Genomic DNA, 18,185 nt, shown 5'->3' with positions numbered 1-18,185 from the left:
CTAATGGTAGCTTCATGGAGCTTGCAAAGTGCCTAACATTAGCAAAGAGTTTAACAAAGGTACAACATTTCGATATAGCTCTAAGTGCTAGCAAGTGGTTGTAAAAGAGAAGAACGTGTTCCAAAAATGCCTGCCAGTAAGACTAGCATGTCAGAGGTAACAGGACTTGTCTCAGAATGAGCACAGTCATGGCAACAGATTCCAGGAGTGGTTTAGGAGAAGGGGGCTCTGAAAGAAGCAGTGTAAGGGGTAGAGGGAGTGAAAACGAAATGGGAGGCAAAGTACAAACTCACCCTCTTCCTAAACACCCCAGACGTCGGTTCACATCTCGCTGGAGGAGTCCCTCGAGCAAGGAACGCAGTTCTGGGGAGAACACATCTGGGAGTTCAACGGCCTGTTTGGGGGTGAGAGAGGGTAACACGTCTCAGACCATGAATTACAGCTGAACACACATAGTATCATGCTGGGCACAAATTAATATTCGCACGCAAACACTCTCACTAAAGCAGGCAAAAGAAAGAATGACCTTGAATAATAATTCTCCAGCATAGTAATATACTTTAAATGTACAACACCTTTCCAGCCACCAGGAATTATCCTGGAACAGCTGAAATTAACCACAATGTGGTAGCTAACATTTACAGTAGTATACCAACAGTGCACATGTGGTAGAGCTTTTATTTTCCGACACTCAATTGGATAAAGAAAGTTAAAATAAAAATCCTCACTGTGTACAATATCAATTTAATTCTCAATCAAAAGTTTCAGGGATTGTTGAATTGTAGGCTTACTTTTCAGCATAGATGTCAAGTGGTATATCACTCCCCCAATCCGCACGTGCATGTACTGGCATTGCTTTCCCAAGCTTTCTTTGACTCGCATAACGGAAGCCGAGGTCTAGCAATCAAAGCTAACTCTTAGGAGTGGAACAGCCAAAAATACTTTGAACTGTATCACTCTAAGGAGGAATTTTCAAAGCTAGCCCTGTGGGAGGTGTTGGGACTGGATTGCTATACTCTGGCTCGGTGCACAGATGTATAGGAGGCCAAACTAGTTTAGTTACAGGCAGAACTCTGGGAGCTGTAGCCAAACCAGTTAAAGGTAGCTGGGTAAGAGGCCAAGGCCAAGTCTCAGGAATGGTGACCCTTGTAAGAGACTCTCAATTAGCACACACAGTAAAATGTCAAGGAACACACCTGGACAGACAGTTCTACAAATACTTCTTTATTTGTGGACATGGAACACTATGAAACATGACTACTAGCATGTAATATCACACAAGACTAAATACATGACACATGGAAAATACTTAAGCACCTGCAAAGGAAGGCAAGTATTAGTATGCAGCACTACAGGTCCGCAGAGATACAACACTAACTTCCACACATTTTTGTGAGACGTGAACAAGTTGGTGGAGGACTTATGGGGTCCAATGAAGAGTTCCAAGGGGTAGAGGAGTTGTTCTAGTGAATAAAAAAGTACCCCACTTGTGGAATGCTTTTGAGAGCAAGCAATGGCAAAGCAAAACTGTTATACAAGTTTCTACACGTTACCAAACATTTAAAGGGGAGATATGGGGTTCAGGTAAGTACTGTTACAACTCAACCCCTGTACTTCAATTCTCTTAGGACTTGGCAGATCTTCAGAAGAGGGCCCAGGGTCGCTTTTCCCGCCATCAGCTTGATGCCCAGAGGTTGAAGGTTCGAACAGTTCTCCGGTCAGCGACAAATGATGGTACAAGGTCTTCAGGATGGAGAATGCAGGTCAACTCGATCCAGGGCCCCTCAGCACAGGAGTGGATGCAGGAAAGATGTTTTGAACGAGGGCCACCAATGCAGGGGGACAAAACTGTTGTGATCGTACTTCGTCTCGCCCTGGCTACTGGAAGAACGAAATGTGGCAGTGACTACTCCTGTAGCATAAGCTGTGGATTCCAAAAGTTCTGAGCATCGACACAAAATGGCGTCTGCAGCATGGTAGCCCAAACTCTGAGCTGGTCAGCCACTGGTTGATCCAGGGGTACTTTTGAGGTCTCTTCGCAGGACTGACGTAGAGGGTGATTTCTCCCACCAACCCAAAGGTCAAGACTCCTTATGACTTCTGGAGATTACTTCCAAGATGAGGCTCTTCCAGAAGAGCAGCAGAAGGTGGTCACCAGACCACCTTCCAACGGTCCCACGGTCATTTTATGTGTCTTGGAGCCAAGTATCCTGTTCAACTGCTTCAGGTTTCTTAAAAGAACTCTGTGGAACGGGTGCAGGGATCGTCTCCTTACGTAAAAGCTAGGTAAGAGTCGAAAACTGCCACTAGCCAATCAAAGATCTGGCTCACATACACACACACTCAAAGTGGTCCAATCAGGACCTCTGCATACCATTCATACACACTGAAACCAGTTTGTGGATTGGGACAAGACCGTCCCAATCCACACACTGAAACCAGTTTGTGGATTGGGACAAGACCGTCCCAATCCACTTTCTGGCAGCAAACACACATGGTCCTGCAGTAGCCCATGAAAAGCCTCAGATTTCCTGGGAACTGGAAGTCCATATAAGGTTATCCTGTCCTCAAAGGTCAGGAAGAAGGGTTAGTACCAAGATGGCCGGGATAAACAAACCTTGTGGTACCGCCATGTTTGGACACTAGCCACAGTAGGTAGCCAAACGTGGTAAATGTGGTAAGGCTGAACCCAAATACACACAAAAAAGCTGAAATTAACTGCTGCCACTAGCTTGTCCCTTAGGCCTACCTAAAGTAACCAACAATCTTGAGTGTTAGTCTAGGGCAAAACAAAAAGTGTACCGCATTGTAAAAGGCATTGAACAATGATAAAAAGTTACCAAAACTGGCAACTAAGTAACAAAACTAGGGGAAACAATGTTCCCCAGTACTGACAGCCTGAAGGATAGGTCAATTGTCCCCATGACAAATGAGCAAAAGTCAGTGTAGTGAAGCTGAAGGCTTCACTACACAGTAAAAGGTTCAGGTCAGATTCAAAAATTAAAAGCAAAGGTTTTGGGTGTCCTAAAGAGAAATCTTTCCAGCAAGATGGTTTCGAGAGGCGAAACTGTAAGCAAGGGCTTTCCACACATAGTCAAACTAAACTCTCACAAGGTAGTGTACGCTGAGCATATCAGGGGCTGATGTGGAAGCACAGATAACACTTAGAGACAGTCCAGTAAGTGAGTACCACATAGATTTAAAATATACTATGCATTAGGCCTTAAACACACTAAGCAGGTAACTCAAGAAAATGATATACGACAAAACACCATTGTTTGTATGACAAATGTTATTTATCCAGTAGCTGTCTTTCTGGTGCTTACATCTCTTTAGAGTTAGACGCTATGCATATTCTGCCATCTTGTGGTAACTCCATTGTATTACAGTTGTCCTCTTTAGGAGTAAAAAAGGAGGCATCAACAGAGGTGCTCCCGTCACCCATCTGTGTGCCGGTACCCATACTGCGCCTTCGGTGCCCATGCCGTCAGATTGTTTTATGTGAAGTGTAGTATTTGTGACGTGTAGTGATTTGTACATGTACAAATGTGTTTAATGAATAAAAGTATCCTACGTTAGTTTCAGAACATATGTGCCTCCCACATTGGGTAGGTGGGCAGGTGCAAGTGACTGATCAGATACAAGGACTAGAAAGACTATTACATGGTAATTAAAGTTTGTTTTCTAGCACTTGTGAATCTGTTTAGTTTCACATACTATGCATATGTTGGCTTAACAGTACTTGGTGGTGGTTTGCGTGCACATAGCATTACTGAAAATAAATTCAGAAATGCTCATCCCACTTGGGCATCTGCTAGTTTGAATGTCTATACAGTCATTTTTGTGAAAGTACGTATAGAAGCCCATATTGATGCTTTTCAGATGCTATCCAAGGGAATATTAACTATAAATGCCAGTTCGGCCCTTCTACCTCTGGTATAATGAGCCTGTGTTAGGTAAGATTTTCATAGTAATGATACATCTTCCTGACCTGTGTCGATTTTACTGGTGGATTATTTGTCCTTATAATGGAGTGGGAACCTTTTTTCACACTCAGAATCTTTTACTTGTTTTATGGGTGTAATTTTTAAGACTTTCCATAATGTCTTTTAAAAGTTCTCCTCTTTCACAACTTTTTGGCAATAAATGCCTGTTGTTGCTGGGTTGCCCTAGGGGCTCCCCTTTTAACTTTCTCTGGCTAACCTTGTGATAACGACAGTTCCCAAGGGTAGAAAGGATCTTTGGATCCCTTTTACATTTTATCAAGTGAGGCCAGCATCCCCCGCCTTATATGGAGTGCTGGGAAGATACTAAGTATCCCCTTCCTCATTTTAAATGTAACATTTATGTTACAAGGACAAACTTACCTTCAATGGCTGGTGGCATTGATACCTTTCATTAATTCGGTGCACCTTTACCGCAGGTAGTTTGCACATCCCCGGTAAAGGCACCCATGGGTGCTCATTTTTACCAAAATAGTCGCAGTCTTGTTTTTTCTGCCTTTTTAATGTTCCTTGTTCTTTCTTGGTCCTTCCCCTGACATCCAGGGTGAGAAATTCCTTTGTGTGATTTTTATCTTCAACAGGAGTCCTGTGGACACCCCGCCCAGGCACCAGTGTGTCTGAAGGCAGGAAGTGATGAAGTAGTCCAAAACTCTCCAGCCCTTTGTCTTCTAGTCTGAGTGCGAGATTCCAGTTCAAACTGGAAGGCTGGCTGTCCCCCCCCTCCTGCTTTCCCCCCCCGCACCCCTAAGTTTGAATGTTGCAAGGCTGTTTGATTGGCTGGGTCCCTGAATAAAAGTCTGAACTTGGAAGCTGTGAAGAGGTAGTCGACCACTGGAACCAAAACCAGAGAGCATGATGAAGGAAAATCGACTGAAATGATTTCCAGCGACCGGAGAGCCTGCATTGTAACCAGAGCCTGCTGTGTCCCTTCCTTCCAATCGACCTGTGGCCTCTGAAAATGACGGCTTCGACCTAGAGCCTGGTGAGACCCACTAGACTCAAGAGGACCTGCATTTTGAGCCATCCCACGCTGTGCTGCAACCTTACAGAGCTGCAATACCCTGGGACCTCAAGCCATTGTGCGGTGCACAGTCTTCTGAATTGTGCTGAAACTTTGTGGGCATCCTGTTGGCACTTCAGAGACACGATTCAAGTCCGAAAAGTCGCCTCACCAGAGTGCTGGACCTTTGTAAGGACGAGAATCCGACCAGTGACATTCTGGGCCTGATTCACAGAACATTTTCCTATGGGAATGAGGCATTATAAAACACTTCCATGAATCCGGCCCTCTGTCTTCTTGTGTGCACCTCAAAAGGCGCCAAATTCACAGAGCTGCGTCTAGCCGCGACGAAAACCTTGCCTAGAGCCTTCCCCGTTGATTCCTGTTGGGGAGAATTCTCAGTAATGTGCCAATTCCCTTCTACATTAGAGACCCCCAGCTCTTTTGCTGCACTTTAGGACCTTTTATCCTGGGGAAGAGAGACCTTTTTCCTACACTCTCATGTATTTTTCTTTAATTTGAACACTGTTTCTTTTGGTTTTGGAGTCTGACAAACTCCATAGGCATCATCTTCTTACATTGCGACACCCAGCACCTTCAGTGCAGTGGCACAGGGAAGCCCTTTGGATTTCCCAAAGGTTTAAATACCTTCTCTTGGGTAAACTACTGTTTTCAAGAGCAGTAAATTGAAATTGACTTTACCTACTTTTTCTCACTTTGTAGACCCAGCACACACTATCTTACATAGAATGCTGGAGGGGTTACTTATTATCCCCTTTGTCTAGCTCTCTCGTATTATTTTTATGTTACGCTTTCTACATTTAATGACTGGTGGCAGTGGTTGACTTTTTCCTACGATTGTGGGTTTTTAACCACGGGCTGCATTCGCAACTGCAGTAAATATTTGTCAAAATGGCCCGGTCTTCTTGTTTAGCCGTTTCCTGTTGTAAAGGTCCTTCTTGAGATTTACTCTGTGCGCCAAACCAGGTTTGGTCCCTTTGTTCAATTTGTCTTTGGCAGGATTCACTGGTGAAGCCCGCCTCTGGCTCCAGCGTGTCTGGCAGGGCAGGAAGCGAGGGAGGTGCCCAAAACTCCTTGTGCTTAATCCCCTTGGTTACAGGAATGCACCCAAAGATGATTGGAGGCTGGCTGTCCTTGCAGGACAGCCACCTTGCTGTGTGAGTGACAGCTAGGCTGCGAATGAATGGGAGAGACTTGCATAAAAGGAGAGGTATTTTGCAAGGAAGGCAGAGTCGACCACTGGACAAAGGAATCCGAAGAAGAACTTGGAAGAGACGCTTGCTGCAACTCCTGGACCGTTGGTTTGCTCGGTCAAGCCCTTCTGCAGTGCTGTAGCTCCAAATTCACCTCGACTAGAGAAGCCCCGCAAAGGATGACTTCTCCCCTTGGGCTGGTGGGACCAATCGACCCCAAGACAAACTCGACTGGAAATCCTATCTGCTGGCTCTACTTCCATTGCTGCTTTGGGAACAGAGTGCCAGGGGACAGGAACACCAGAATCAAGTGCATTGTTTTTGAGCCAGACCAGAACTCCAGGAAGATCCTCCAGACTCCCTCGAAGCAAGGCTGACCAAGTATGAGCCACATCAACAGAGTGCTGGACCCCAGAAGCAAGGAAAGCCCAGGTGTCCAAGAACCGCAGTGGTGCTATTCGTGAGAAGCTGAAACCGCGAAGTGCCGCTGATCTGAACTTTGCCCATTGCTGTCGCCGACCTTCGAATCATAGTGCAGGAGTCCCCAGACGTCCTCCCTCTTGTCCCCACGACTGAGGCCCGGGACAACAGGATCTGCAGGAACTTCAACAGAAGCCAGCTGGAACCATTTCTTCAGACCTAAGGTTTGTGAACTAAGGGGTACTTGCCTCTTGCTTGTGTAGCTTGCCTGTTCTCAGTTGAGACTTGCAGTTGCTGCCTTTTGCAGAGTTGCTTGCAGCTTTGCACATCACAAGCCTCCCAGCTTGTGGGCCAACAGTGATTTCTTTTTCAACAAATTCTCTATAACATTGTGCAAGACTTTTACTTACCTTCAAGTGGTGTCTCAGCTCCCTAAGACTTTGCTCAATGGACGTTGGCTGTCCTAGCTCCCTGAAGACTCTACTAGCCTCTGACTTTGTGTTTTAACTATCCCTCAAAAAAGTCATACATGCCTTACTTGTATAGCTGGGAAGGGTGAATATACATTGCATGGGGGGTTCAAAAGTGCTTACCTGTTTGAGAAACGTTTTAACCATTGTTTCCTTCCCTAACCTTTTCCTTTTTGCCATAACGTCAGTATTATCAATTCAGTGTGAAGAGTGGTATATTAATGTCCACAGTGTCCTAGCTATTGTAGTCACCTCAGGGTGTAGGCAATCTTGTGTGCCATCCCAAAAGGGCATCTACTTACTGTATTGAACTGAAGGAGCGTATGTTGAAGTGTATTTTTATTGTTGCCAATTGCTCCCTTCTAAAGAAGGCTTATTTTAAAACTGACTGTTAAATGAATAAATCTTATTTAATCAAGAAACCTTGAGTATTAGTGTTATTTGGATGCTTTTCACTGTGAAACTATGTTGCAACCCTACAACTCACATTGACCCCTCTTGAGATAGGCCTGGCTGCTCAGTCACTCTACCAACTTGTGCAGTACAGACTTATACCAAAGGCTGGGTTACCTATTGCCAAGAGGACAAGGCTGGTGTAGTGACACAGAGTTACTACATACAATCTTGCCTTACAATCCATGCTGCAAAGTCCCTTCTAAGGTCCTGTTTTCAATCACCACAACAAGGAATCCACCGACCGTGTTTTTGGCAGAAGATCCTGCTGCAAAATCCTCTGTGCTGAGGTACTGTGCTGGCTTGGCCATTTACTTACCTTAAGTCTCTTGTGATTCCTGTGTAGTTTTGGGGTGTTTACTGTGATTGGGAGGCCTCTCGTCCAGTTCGCCCAGGCCCATTGCTGGAATCCTCATAGGGTGTCTTCTGTGAAGCCCCTGGACCCTCAACTAAATCTAAAGTAAAATACTCACCTGTTTGAACAGTCTTCCTTCAGAACTCTGACTTTTGCTACTTAAGAACCTATTCCGACACTGCCTGTTGGACACTAGACCCTAGTGTCCCCCCCCTTCTGACACTGAGAACAGTCATGCTCCAAGAATAAGGGAAATACTTCCAATGATTGGGCCTTTTGCCTAGAAAAGAGAATACATGTTTAAAAGTTACTTACTTGCAAAAGAAGTTGGTTGGTAACTGTAACTCTGCGAGTGAACAGTTACAAAAATGACTTACCTTAGAAATGTTCTGCCATTCTGAAAAGTAGATTATAAGGTTATTTTACTCAACTGTGATTTGGTTGTGCCTCTTCGCCAAAAGTAATGCTGTTGACTTCACTTAACTATTTCTTTCAGAAAATGAGTGTGCAAGTTTCCCAACTGGGTCCTGCTTCCCCTGACTTGCTGTTAGCCTGTTCGGAATAAGTCTGCATTAGGTTTAACCTACCTAGAATAACTGAGTCAGTCATTCATAAAGTGTAACACTGGGTTTTGCTTTCCCTGGTCTGTTTTAGACAGACACAAAAAGAGTGTTAGGTTTACACCTGCCATTAAGTTGCTTATAGCTCCGGTAAAAAGTGTATAGGCTTTACTTACCTTGAATATAGCTGTGTTATCCTAAAATAAAGTTACTTATTGCTCCCCTTAGTCTGTGAACTGAAAAGCAACTGTAATTGAATATTACACCCCAAGGGCCAACTCCCCTAGAATAACTTATCCTGAATCAGAGTTATAGGTTTATACTGTTCCTAGAATCTGTTTTACTAGATCAGAAGGTATACTGTCCAGTTGATAATACTATGATTTCTTGCTGAGCGTCACGGTACAACTGATAGGGTCTACCTAACCTGGTATTACTGAAAATAATCTAAAAGTAACTACTGGTTTCGACTTCCCTAGAACTCCTGTTGGGTGTTCCAAATTAGGTCATATGCTCTGGTCTGTGTACCTTCAAGCATAGTGTTGTGTTTTTATAATTGTATTTATATGATCTGTGATAGAATTCATTTGCCCCAAGATTTATCTGGGCCTACTTGTATTTAAATAAACATTTTTTTTTTTTTTTTTACAATACATAGTGTTTCAGTGTTTCTTTTGACCATTTCCATTACAATTTATTTGTACTTATTCTACAGCCCTCTCTCCCTCCTAAGATAAGCCTGGCTGCTCTGGGGAGGAATGCTTACCTGGGACTACTTTGGAGACTATTTAAACCACTTCCGAAGAGCAGCACACGCTTCGCGTTATTCTGCATACAGCAGCGTAACGCTCACCATGTCTACAAGCCTGCATCCAGTCTTCTGCCACGCCCGCCTCGAGTCTGCAGCTCCTAGAAAAAGGGAGGAACAGAAGGAGATGAGGTTAGAATAAGAGCAAAACCTTCGATCCTTACCTGAATTCCGGATCCACTGCGCCTTCGAGCTGGAAGAAAGAAGCATTTTACGCGTGCCGCCTCGCCTGCTGCAGCGCCGCGCTGAACTCACCGGCCTTCGCAGCATCCTCACAATCCAGCGCATCCTTCTGCACGTTCCCGCCACCCTCTGGCACCTAAGGGGAACACAAGAACAGCAAAGGTGAGCCAAGGGAATAAACAGAGGCAATAGTAACTACCCCCTAGACTTACCCGATTATCGCCAGGGGTACTATTCCTCTTTACAGGTCGGCGCAGTCTCCATTGCATCCTCGCCGTACCCCGGCCCCTAAGGGGAACAAAAGGACAAAAAGGTGAGACAAGGGGAACTCTTCTCACCACAATAGACTTACCTAATTTTACCGCCGGAGGCATTCCCCAAACTTCATATTTTCTCTCCACACCTGAATAAGGGAACAAGCCACAGGTTACATTCTGGCCTTATTTTATTGAACTGTGTAGGAAAGGCCACATCCTTACCTGAACTTCGTCAGCTACCACGAGGAACTCTTCGCTGGGGTCAAGCTGCAAACTGCAAGGAATCGGACAAGAGTGAAAGTCAGACATGTGAACTCTTACGAACTACATACTTTTCGGAGTCAATATTGTTCTGGAACTCACCACTTCCTTTGAGCCAGTGAAGCAACTGGTTATCAATGCGCCCCTGTGCTCAATGCAGGATGGAGAGCTCATCTTTTCAAACCATCAGGTGAGACTATAAGAGGTGACATCAAAGGTGATCTGTGGGGAGAACAGCGGGGGTGGGGAGATTTACGCTCAACTCCACGGGTGGTTAATTCCCTTTCTCCATTTACAGAGGAATATTCCTACGGGCCAAGCAAACGAAGCTAGGTGGGCCAGTCCAGTCTGTCATCTCAGCCCTAAGCGTCACATTGGTGGAGACTGCAGCTGTCCAGTTCCGATGGACGCCTCTGTGGAAGCCAGGTGAGCGTAACAACGCTACCCTGAACCCAGGTGCTACAGCCTTATGCCAAGAGTGGAGTCTTGTACTGTCTCAGTGGAATGGTTTTACTAAGCCCTTAGTGGACTTCAGAAAAACTGTCCCAACAGCCTTTTACTTGTCTTAGTGTTTTACTTTGGGATATAGCCCACAATCCATCTGGCTCTTTACTGACAGCGCTGCCCCAACCAGTTACAAAAAGGTACCAAAAAAAATCAGCCTTTTCCCCATGTGATCTATCCTGTGGCATCCCTTCCTGCATCTGGCCCGGTGAAGCCCTGCTGGACTGCCTGATCCGCAAAGGCCCTGTGCAGTGCTTCAACTCCTAGACTGGTGGGACCGACCAGTCCCTACTTGTTCAAAGATCCAGCCGTTCTGAGCCTTCAGAAGGGTCCTTGGACCAACCAGTGGAGTGTCCAACTCTCCAGTGGGCTACCTCGATAGAAACATTGCCATTCCGCTTTTCCAGCCAGAACTTTGGTGGTCGCCAGCTTGTGGTATAAGTCACCTTCGAATTTCAGCCTCCCAACCTCAAGGGATCCTGTCCTAGAATGACACCTGCAGTCGGTGTGGTGGCGGTCACTGGAATTAGTCTTCCCCCGTCCTGCGATGTGTCCTGAAGAGGGCTGCACCCGTGACTATTGTTGGGTAAGAATTGGTGCAGTCACACTATGTGAGACTACACAAGACTTTTCTGCTTGGCATTAGGTAACCTACCTTTTGGTGTAGGTCTGTACTACACAAGTTGGTAGTGTGACTGAGCAGCCAGGCCCATCTCAAGAGGGGTAAATGTGAGGTGTAGAGCTTTACAAATGAAATCCAGCAATACAAGTAACCAAGTAACACTTACACTTACGGTTTCAGTTATAAATAGTTATTTAGTGAACATCAGTTTAAAATAAGCATTCTTTATAAGGGCAATTCTTTGTAACGGTTCAAGTACACTTTGGAAATACTTTTCTGAATCAATAAAGCTGGTGAATACTCTTTGGATATGCACAATACATTTCTCCTACACCCTGAAGTGACTTCAATTACAAGGACAGTATTTGCATTTATACATCATACCAATATGCTTTGTAGACTCTGTTGCAGAATGTCAGGCAAGCTCGTATGCAGTAACCCTCTGGGATACTACACCAGTCTTGTCCTCTTGGTTTTAGGTAACCCACCTATTGGTATAGGTCTGTACTACACAGGTTGGTAGAGTGACCCGAGAAGCCAGACATCTCAAGAGGGGTGTGCTGTGAGCTGTAGCATCGAAATCCACACATACAAGTATCCAAATAACACTTACACTCAAGGTTTTCTAGTAAAATAATTATTTAACAGTCAGTTTTAAATAAGCATTCTTTAAAAAGGGCAATGTGCAACAATAAAAATATACTTCATAACACCTTCTCAGAATCAAGATAAGCAAGTAGATATTCTTTTGAAATGCTTCATACACACATCCTACACCGAAGGGGACTTCAATTATTAGGACATAATTGGCATTTATACATCACTTACTAATAATTCTGAGGTTTTGGAAAAGGAAAAGGTTAGGGAAGGAAAAAGGTTAACAGGTTCTCAGAGCATTTGAGCACTTTTCAATCTCCCAATGACGTCTAGATAAAACCTCCCCATCAATACTAGTTAAACTACCTATGAGGGACAGTTAGAATCAAAGTCAATGATCAGAAGAGTCTGCAGGGAGCCAGGACAGCCAAAGTCAATTTGAACAATGTCTATGGAACTGAGGCACTTCTTAGATAGCTCAAACGTCTTGCAGAAAGTTAGAGAGCTTGTAGAAAATCACTGTTGGGCCAAAAGTTGTTGGTCTCGGCCCTGACTTTCACAAGCCTAACTCTTCAAAAAGCAGCTACTGCAAGTCTCCAGTGAGATAATGCAAGCTACAGGCAAAAAGAGGCAAGTACGCCTTAGTCAGCACAGTACGTTATGTTAAAAGAAGAGGATCCAGCTGGCTTATGTTCTGGTTGCAGTGTTGCAGATCCTGGGTTCCTGGTCCTCAGTCGTGGGGACAAGAGGGAGGACATCTGGAGGACTCTTGCACTGCAGTTCGAAGGTTGGCGGGGGCTACAGGCTCTTTTCAGTGCAGCGGCACTTTGCGGTTTCAGCTACCAGCTAATAGCACCACTGCAGGTTTTGGACACTTGGGCTCCCTTCACTCCCTGAGTCCAGCATTCTGGTGAGGTGACTCAAGCTTGTGTCGTCCTGCTTCGGGATGGTCCACAGGATCTTCCTGCAGCACTGGTCGAGCTTAAATACGTTGCACTTGACTACGGATTTCTCAAACCGTAGCACTCAGTTCCAGCAACAGCAAAGAAGTACAGTCAGTTGTGGAAGGGATTCCGGCAAAGTTTGTCTTGGAGTTAGGTGGTCTCACCAACCCAAGGGAAAAAGTCCTCTTTTCCGGAGCTGCTCTAGTCGATTCGGAAAAGCAGTTTCAGCATTGCAGCAGGGCTTCACGGGCAGTTCAACGGTCCAGGAAGATGCAGCATGCTTCTCTTTGCGATTCCTTCTTCAGATGTTTCCTCCACTCCAATGGCCGACTGTCTTCAGTTCAAGAAGTCTCGCCTTTTATGCAGGTTTCTCCCATTCATGCACAGCCTAGCTGTCACTCACACAGTAGGGTGGCTGTCCTGAAAGGACTGCGAGCTAGCCAATCATGAATGGGTGCATTAAGTTTACCAAGGAGACCAAGGACAGGGAGTTTTGGGCATCTCCCTTGCTTCCTGCCCTGCCAGACACTGGAGCCAGAGGCAGGTTTCAGCACTGAAGGTCTCACTCATTCCAGGATTAAAAGTAAAAAGTGCTAAAGTCCAGCAAAAGAGCTGGGGGTCTCCAAGGTTGAAGGGAATTAGCACAGAAATGAGAATTCTCCCCAACATAGAAAGGAAGGGTTAAGGAAAATAAAAAGGTTAGAACAATGTCTTACAAAGGTGAGGACAACTGAATCCTCCAATTAAATCTAGGTATGCCTTTCCCAGCAGTAACAGTTTTCAACAAGCTACAAACCTATGGCGGGACAAGCAATGCCAAAGTCAATGGATTTAGAATAGTGCCTTTAGGGAGCCAGGACAGCCAGTCATTTGGACCAAGTCAATAGTTCTGATGCACTTCTTGGATATACAAAGTCAGATTGTTCAAAGGAAATCACGGAAGACACATAAGCTGTTGAGATGAAATCAACTCAGAAAGTTAAGCAAGTGCAAATCTCAAGTGAGACAGCATGACTTAAGGCAAGAAGGTAAGTACCCCCAAGCCAAAACAGTGCCTCTGGTTAGAAGAAGGGTGGTCCAGCTGGATTCCGTCTTACGACAGCTTTGCAGTCCCTGGTTCCTGAGCCTCAGTCGTGGGTAAAAGAGGGAGGGCATCTGGATAGGCTCCCGCGGCAGTAGTCTGGAAGGTCGTTGGCAGCTATAGGCTCTTTTCGGTTCCGAGGCACGTTGCGGTTTCAGCGCTTAGCAAACAGCACTGATGCAGAACAAATCTCTGGTTGGACATTTCTTGCTCCCTCGGTCATGAACTCTGGTGAGGGGAATCTGGATCAGAATTTCCTGTGTCTGGAAAAGGCTCCTGGAGCTTTTGGCCAGATTCATTCCGCAGCAGACGTTGCACTATATTATGGACACTCGACCCCTGGCATTGGGCTTCTGCAGCAACCGAGAGGCACAGCAAGTCGGGTTTGCGCCAAAGTGGAGTTCGTCTCGTGGTTAGTTGGTCCCACTAACCCAAGGGAAGAAGTTGTTCCAAATTTCTCTGTAGATGAAAAAAGAGGTCAGCACAGTAGCAAGGCTTCACCGGGCAGTTGAAGGTCCAGTAGGTTGCAGCAGGCTTCTCGTCAGTGTTTGTTCGTTGGATGTTGCTTCGAGTTGTTGAGTGACTCTAGTCCGAAAACCCTCACCTTTTAAGCAAGTTTTCCCATTCATGCACAACCTAGACACTCAATCACACAGAAGGATGAAAGCCAGCCAGCCAATAAGGACTGGCTTTGTTCAGGCACTCCTGAAGCCCGCCAAGGGCAAAACACACAAAGGGCTCAAACCTGTTGCAATGCACAGAGTAAAAGCTAATAAAGATCTTGCAAACAGAAAATGGGAAAAAAGAAGACGGGCCACTTCGACAAAATGGAAACCCATGGGTGCTGTACTGCAGCTGAGGGTTCAGCTTGCGGTAGAAAAGCACAATTGTAGGAAAACAAACCACTGCAACCAGCCATTTAAAGTAGTGAGGGTAACACAAAATGTTACATGAGAAAGTAGGATAAGGGGCTACTAAGTAATCCCCCCAGCACTCCACATAAGATGGTGTGTGTTGGACCGACAAAGAAAAGATAAGCAATATTAATTTAATCTTACTATTCTTGGGACCTGTAGTTCACCCAAGAAAAGGTATTTAAACCTTGGAGAAATCCAAAGGATTTCTCAGCGACACTGCACTGAAGATGCTGTGTGTCACCACACACAAAGCAGATGCCTATGGAGTGCGTCAGACTCCAAAAACTGTGAAAACATAAAATCCAAATCAGGGAAAAGGAGAAAAAGGTCCCACCCACTCAGGAGTTGAAATTAAAAAGTCCCAAGTCCAGCAAAAGAGCTGGGGGTCTCTACGGTGGGAGGAATTTAGCACATAAATGAACATTCTCCCTAACACTCACCCCCCACCCCCAGACCAAGGGAAATGAGAATCTAATCCTCACCAGGATGGATCTCCTGATGCAAGTCAGTTCACTTGTTTGCTGAGTCCACCAGCAATCTTTTGTAACCCTTGCTATGACACATTTTAACATTTAGTTTTCATTTGTAAGCTATATGATCTACAAATACTGTTGGCCACATCCCTCTCATTTAATGTATGGGGGATCTGATTGAACAGTTCCTCAGAAGTTGTGACAGCTTCTGAACCTATGATAGGCTTTTGCAAGGGGTTCTTATAAAGAAATTCCTTAGACCTAGGAGGGGTCTCCATGATTACTCACCACCTCTCTCACATGAACAGGTTGGGTCTCTGTTATCTTAGTTGGAGGGGGTTGTGGTCAAGCAAGGTACATGCTTCCACTTTGTTATGCAGAATTCTCATCTATGTGCTAATTCCCTTCAACTTTAAATACCGCAAGCTTTGTTGCTGGACTTAGGACTTTTTAATTGTAACCCTGTAGTGAGACCATTTTCTCACTCTGTGTTTTTACCAGATTTGGATTTTGTATTTCACGGTTTTTGGAGTCTGACAAACTCCATAGGTATCTGTGTTTTGTATGGCGAAACACAGCACCTTCAGTGCAGTGTCACAGAGAAATCCCTTTAGATTTCTCATAAGGTTTAAATACCTTTTCTTGTGTGAACTACAGTTCCCAAGAATAGTCCAGTTAAATTGACTTTACTTACCTTTTCTCTTTGTAGGTCTGGGGGGGGGGGGGTGGAGGTTACCTAGTGTTATGTACGAATTGGTGCAGTCGCAATGTGTGCGACTTCATAACACTTACCTGCTTGGATTTAGGTAACCCACCTTTTGGTATAGGTCTGTACTACACAAGTTGGTAGTGTGACTGAGCATCCAGGCCTATCTCAAGAGGGGGTAAATGTGAGCCGTAGCAATGAAATTCGCAAATACAAGTAGCCAAGTAACACTTACACTCAAGGTTTCAGTTATAAATAGTTATTTATTTATCACCAATTTTTAAATAAGCGTTCTTTAAAAAGGGCATATGCAACAATCAAATAGACTTTATAATACTTTTCCAGAATCAACACAAAGATAGTAGATACTCTTTAGAGTTGCTTTCTTTACACACTTCCAACACCCTGAGGTGACTTTACTAACTAGGACAGTAATGGCTATCACTACTTACTTTGCAGATTCTGAGGTTGCATAAAGGAAAGGTTAAAGGAAGGAAAATATTAAACAGGTTCTCAGGGCATGCGAGTATACTTAAATCTTCCAATAAAGTCTAGACAAGCCGTTCCCAGCAATAACAGTTTAGGACAAATTACCACCTGAGGGACAGAAATATGAAAGTCAATGGACAAGAAGAGTCTGCAGGGAGCCAGGACAGCCAAAGACAATTTCAGCACAGTCTATGGAGCAGAGTCACTTACATTAAAAAAAAGTCTTGCAAAGTTAGAACGTTTTGTAGAAATCACTTGTAGCGGTCACATGTGTGAAAAGCAGAATTGGAATTCGCTCTAAGCTAAGCCAATGCAAGTCTCAACTAAGAAAAGCACAGCTCAAAAAAGCACTGGGGTGAGTACCCCAACTCTAAACAGTACCTCTGGTTTGAATAAGAGTGGTCCAGCTGGATTCTGTCCTGTTGCAGTGGTGCAGACCCTGGGTTCCTGAGCCTCAGTAGTGGTGACAAGAGGGAAGACGTCTGGAGGGCTCCCGTGGTAGCAATTTGGAGGTCGGCGGCAGCTACAGGCTATTTTTTAGGAGCAGCAGCACTGTGCGGTTTCAGTGCTCAGTAAACAGCACTGCCGCTGTTCTCGGATACCTGTTGGGTTTCGTTCACTCCTTGGGCCCTGCACTCTGGTGAGGGGACTCGAGCTCGTGTCATCCTGCTTCTGGAGGGTCCATAGGAGACTCCTGGAGCTTCTGGCCAGATTTCAGACATTGCACTCTACTATGTATTTCTCGGCCACTGGCACTCTGTTCTTGCAGCAGCGAAGAAGTACGGCCAATCAGGGAAGATGGTCCAATGGAGTTAGTCTCAGGGTTAGTTGGTCCCACTACCCCAAGGGAAGAAGTCGTCCCTTCAGGAGCTTCTCTGTCGAATTGAAAAAGGAGTTTCAGCACAGCAGCAAGGCTTCACCGGGCAATTCAAAGGTCCAGGAGGATGCAACAAACTTCATTCACGGTTTGGTGTTTCTCCCAGTGGTCGACTCTGCCTCTAGTCCAAAAAGCCTTGCCTTTTAAGCAGGCTTCTCCCATTCATGCACAGCCTAGGTTGTCACTCATGGTGGCTGTCTGGAAAGGACAGTCAGCCAGCCAATCAGGACTGATTGCATTCATGCACTCCTAGAGACAAAGGACAGGGGAGTTTCAGGATCCTCGCTCACATCCTGCCTTTCCAGACACACTGGAGCCAGAGGCAGGATTCGAGGCTGAAGCCCGCCAAAGGTAAAACGAAAAAAGGGCTCAAACCTGGCTCAATGCACAGAGTAAAACCCAAGAAAGCCCTCGCAAACAAAAAATGGCGGAAAAAAGAAGACAGGGCCATTTTGACAGAAATTGTTATCCATGAGTGGTGTACTGCAGCTGAGGATTCAGCCTGCAGTTGAAAAGCACAATGGTAAGAAAATTAAACCACTGCCCATTTAAAGTAGTGAGGGTAGCAAAAAAATGTTACAAGAGAATGTAGGATAAGGGTCTACTAGGTAGCCCCCCCCAGCACTCCACATAAGATGGTGTGTGCTGGACCTACAAAGAGAAAAGGTAAGTAACCGCAAAGTGCCGCTGAACCGAAAAGAGGCCATAGCAGTCGACGAACGCCCAAGTACCGCCTCAGGAGCAATCCAGACGTCCTCCCGCTTGCCCCCACGACCGAGGCTCAGGAACCAGGGTGTGCACAGCTGTAGCAAGCCGAACTCCATCTGGACCGCTCTTCTTCAAACCAGAGGTACTGTTTAGGCTTGCGGTAGCCGTGCTCTTCTCAGTTGGGAATTACATTGGCTTACCTTTTAGAGTGGATTCCAACTCCCCTTCTCACAGGCTTAACATCTTGTGACCCTACAAGGATTGTTTTACTAACTCTCTAAC

At 45.3% G+C, this 18,185-nt stretch overlaps 1 protein-coding gene across 1 annotated transcript in view; it reads right to left on the bottom strand.

Moving 5' to 3' along the window:
* Positions 1 to 18,185, bottom strand: part of GRK2 (G protein-coupled receptor kinase 2) — a 474,914-nt gene that overhangs the window by 112,664 nt on the left and 344,065 nt on the right. The window contains exon 15 of the mRNA XM_069628947.1: positions 294 to 394. Within this exon, the coding sequence (XP_069485048.1) occupies positions 294 to 394 (101 nt within the window). The remainder of the gene's footprint in view (positions 1 to 293; positions 395 to 18,185) is intronic.

This window comes from Ambystoma mexicanum, chromosome 12, assembly GCF_040938575.1.
Source record: "Ambystoma mexicanum isolate Mex_15411 chromosome 12, UKY_AmexF1_1, whole genome shotgun sequence".
In the NCBI taxonomy this organism is placed as follows: Eukaryota; Metazoa; Chordata; class Amphibia; order Caudata; family Ambystomatidae; genus Ambystoma; species Ambystoma mexicanum.
Note: the sequence above shows the minus strand (reverse complement) of the source record. Positions and strands in the feature narration are given on the sequence as shown.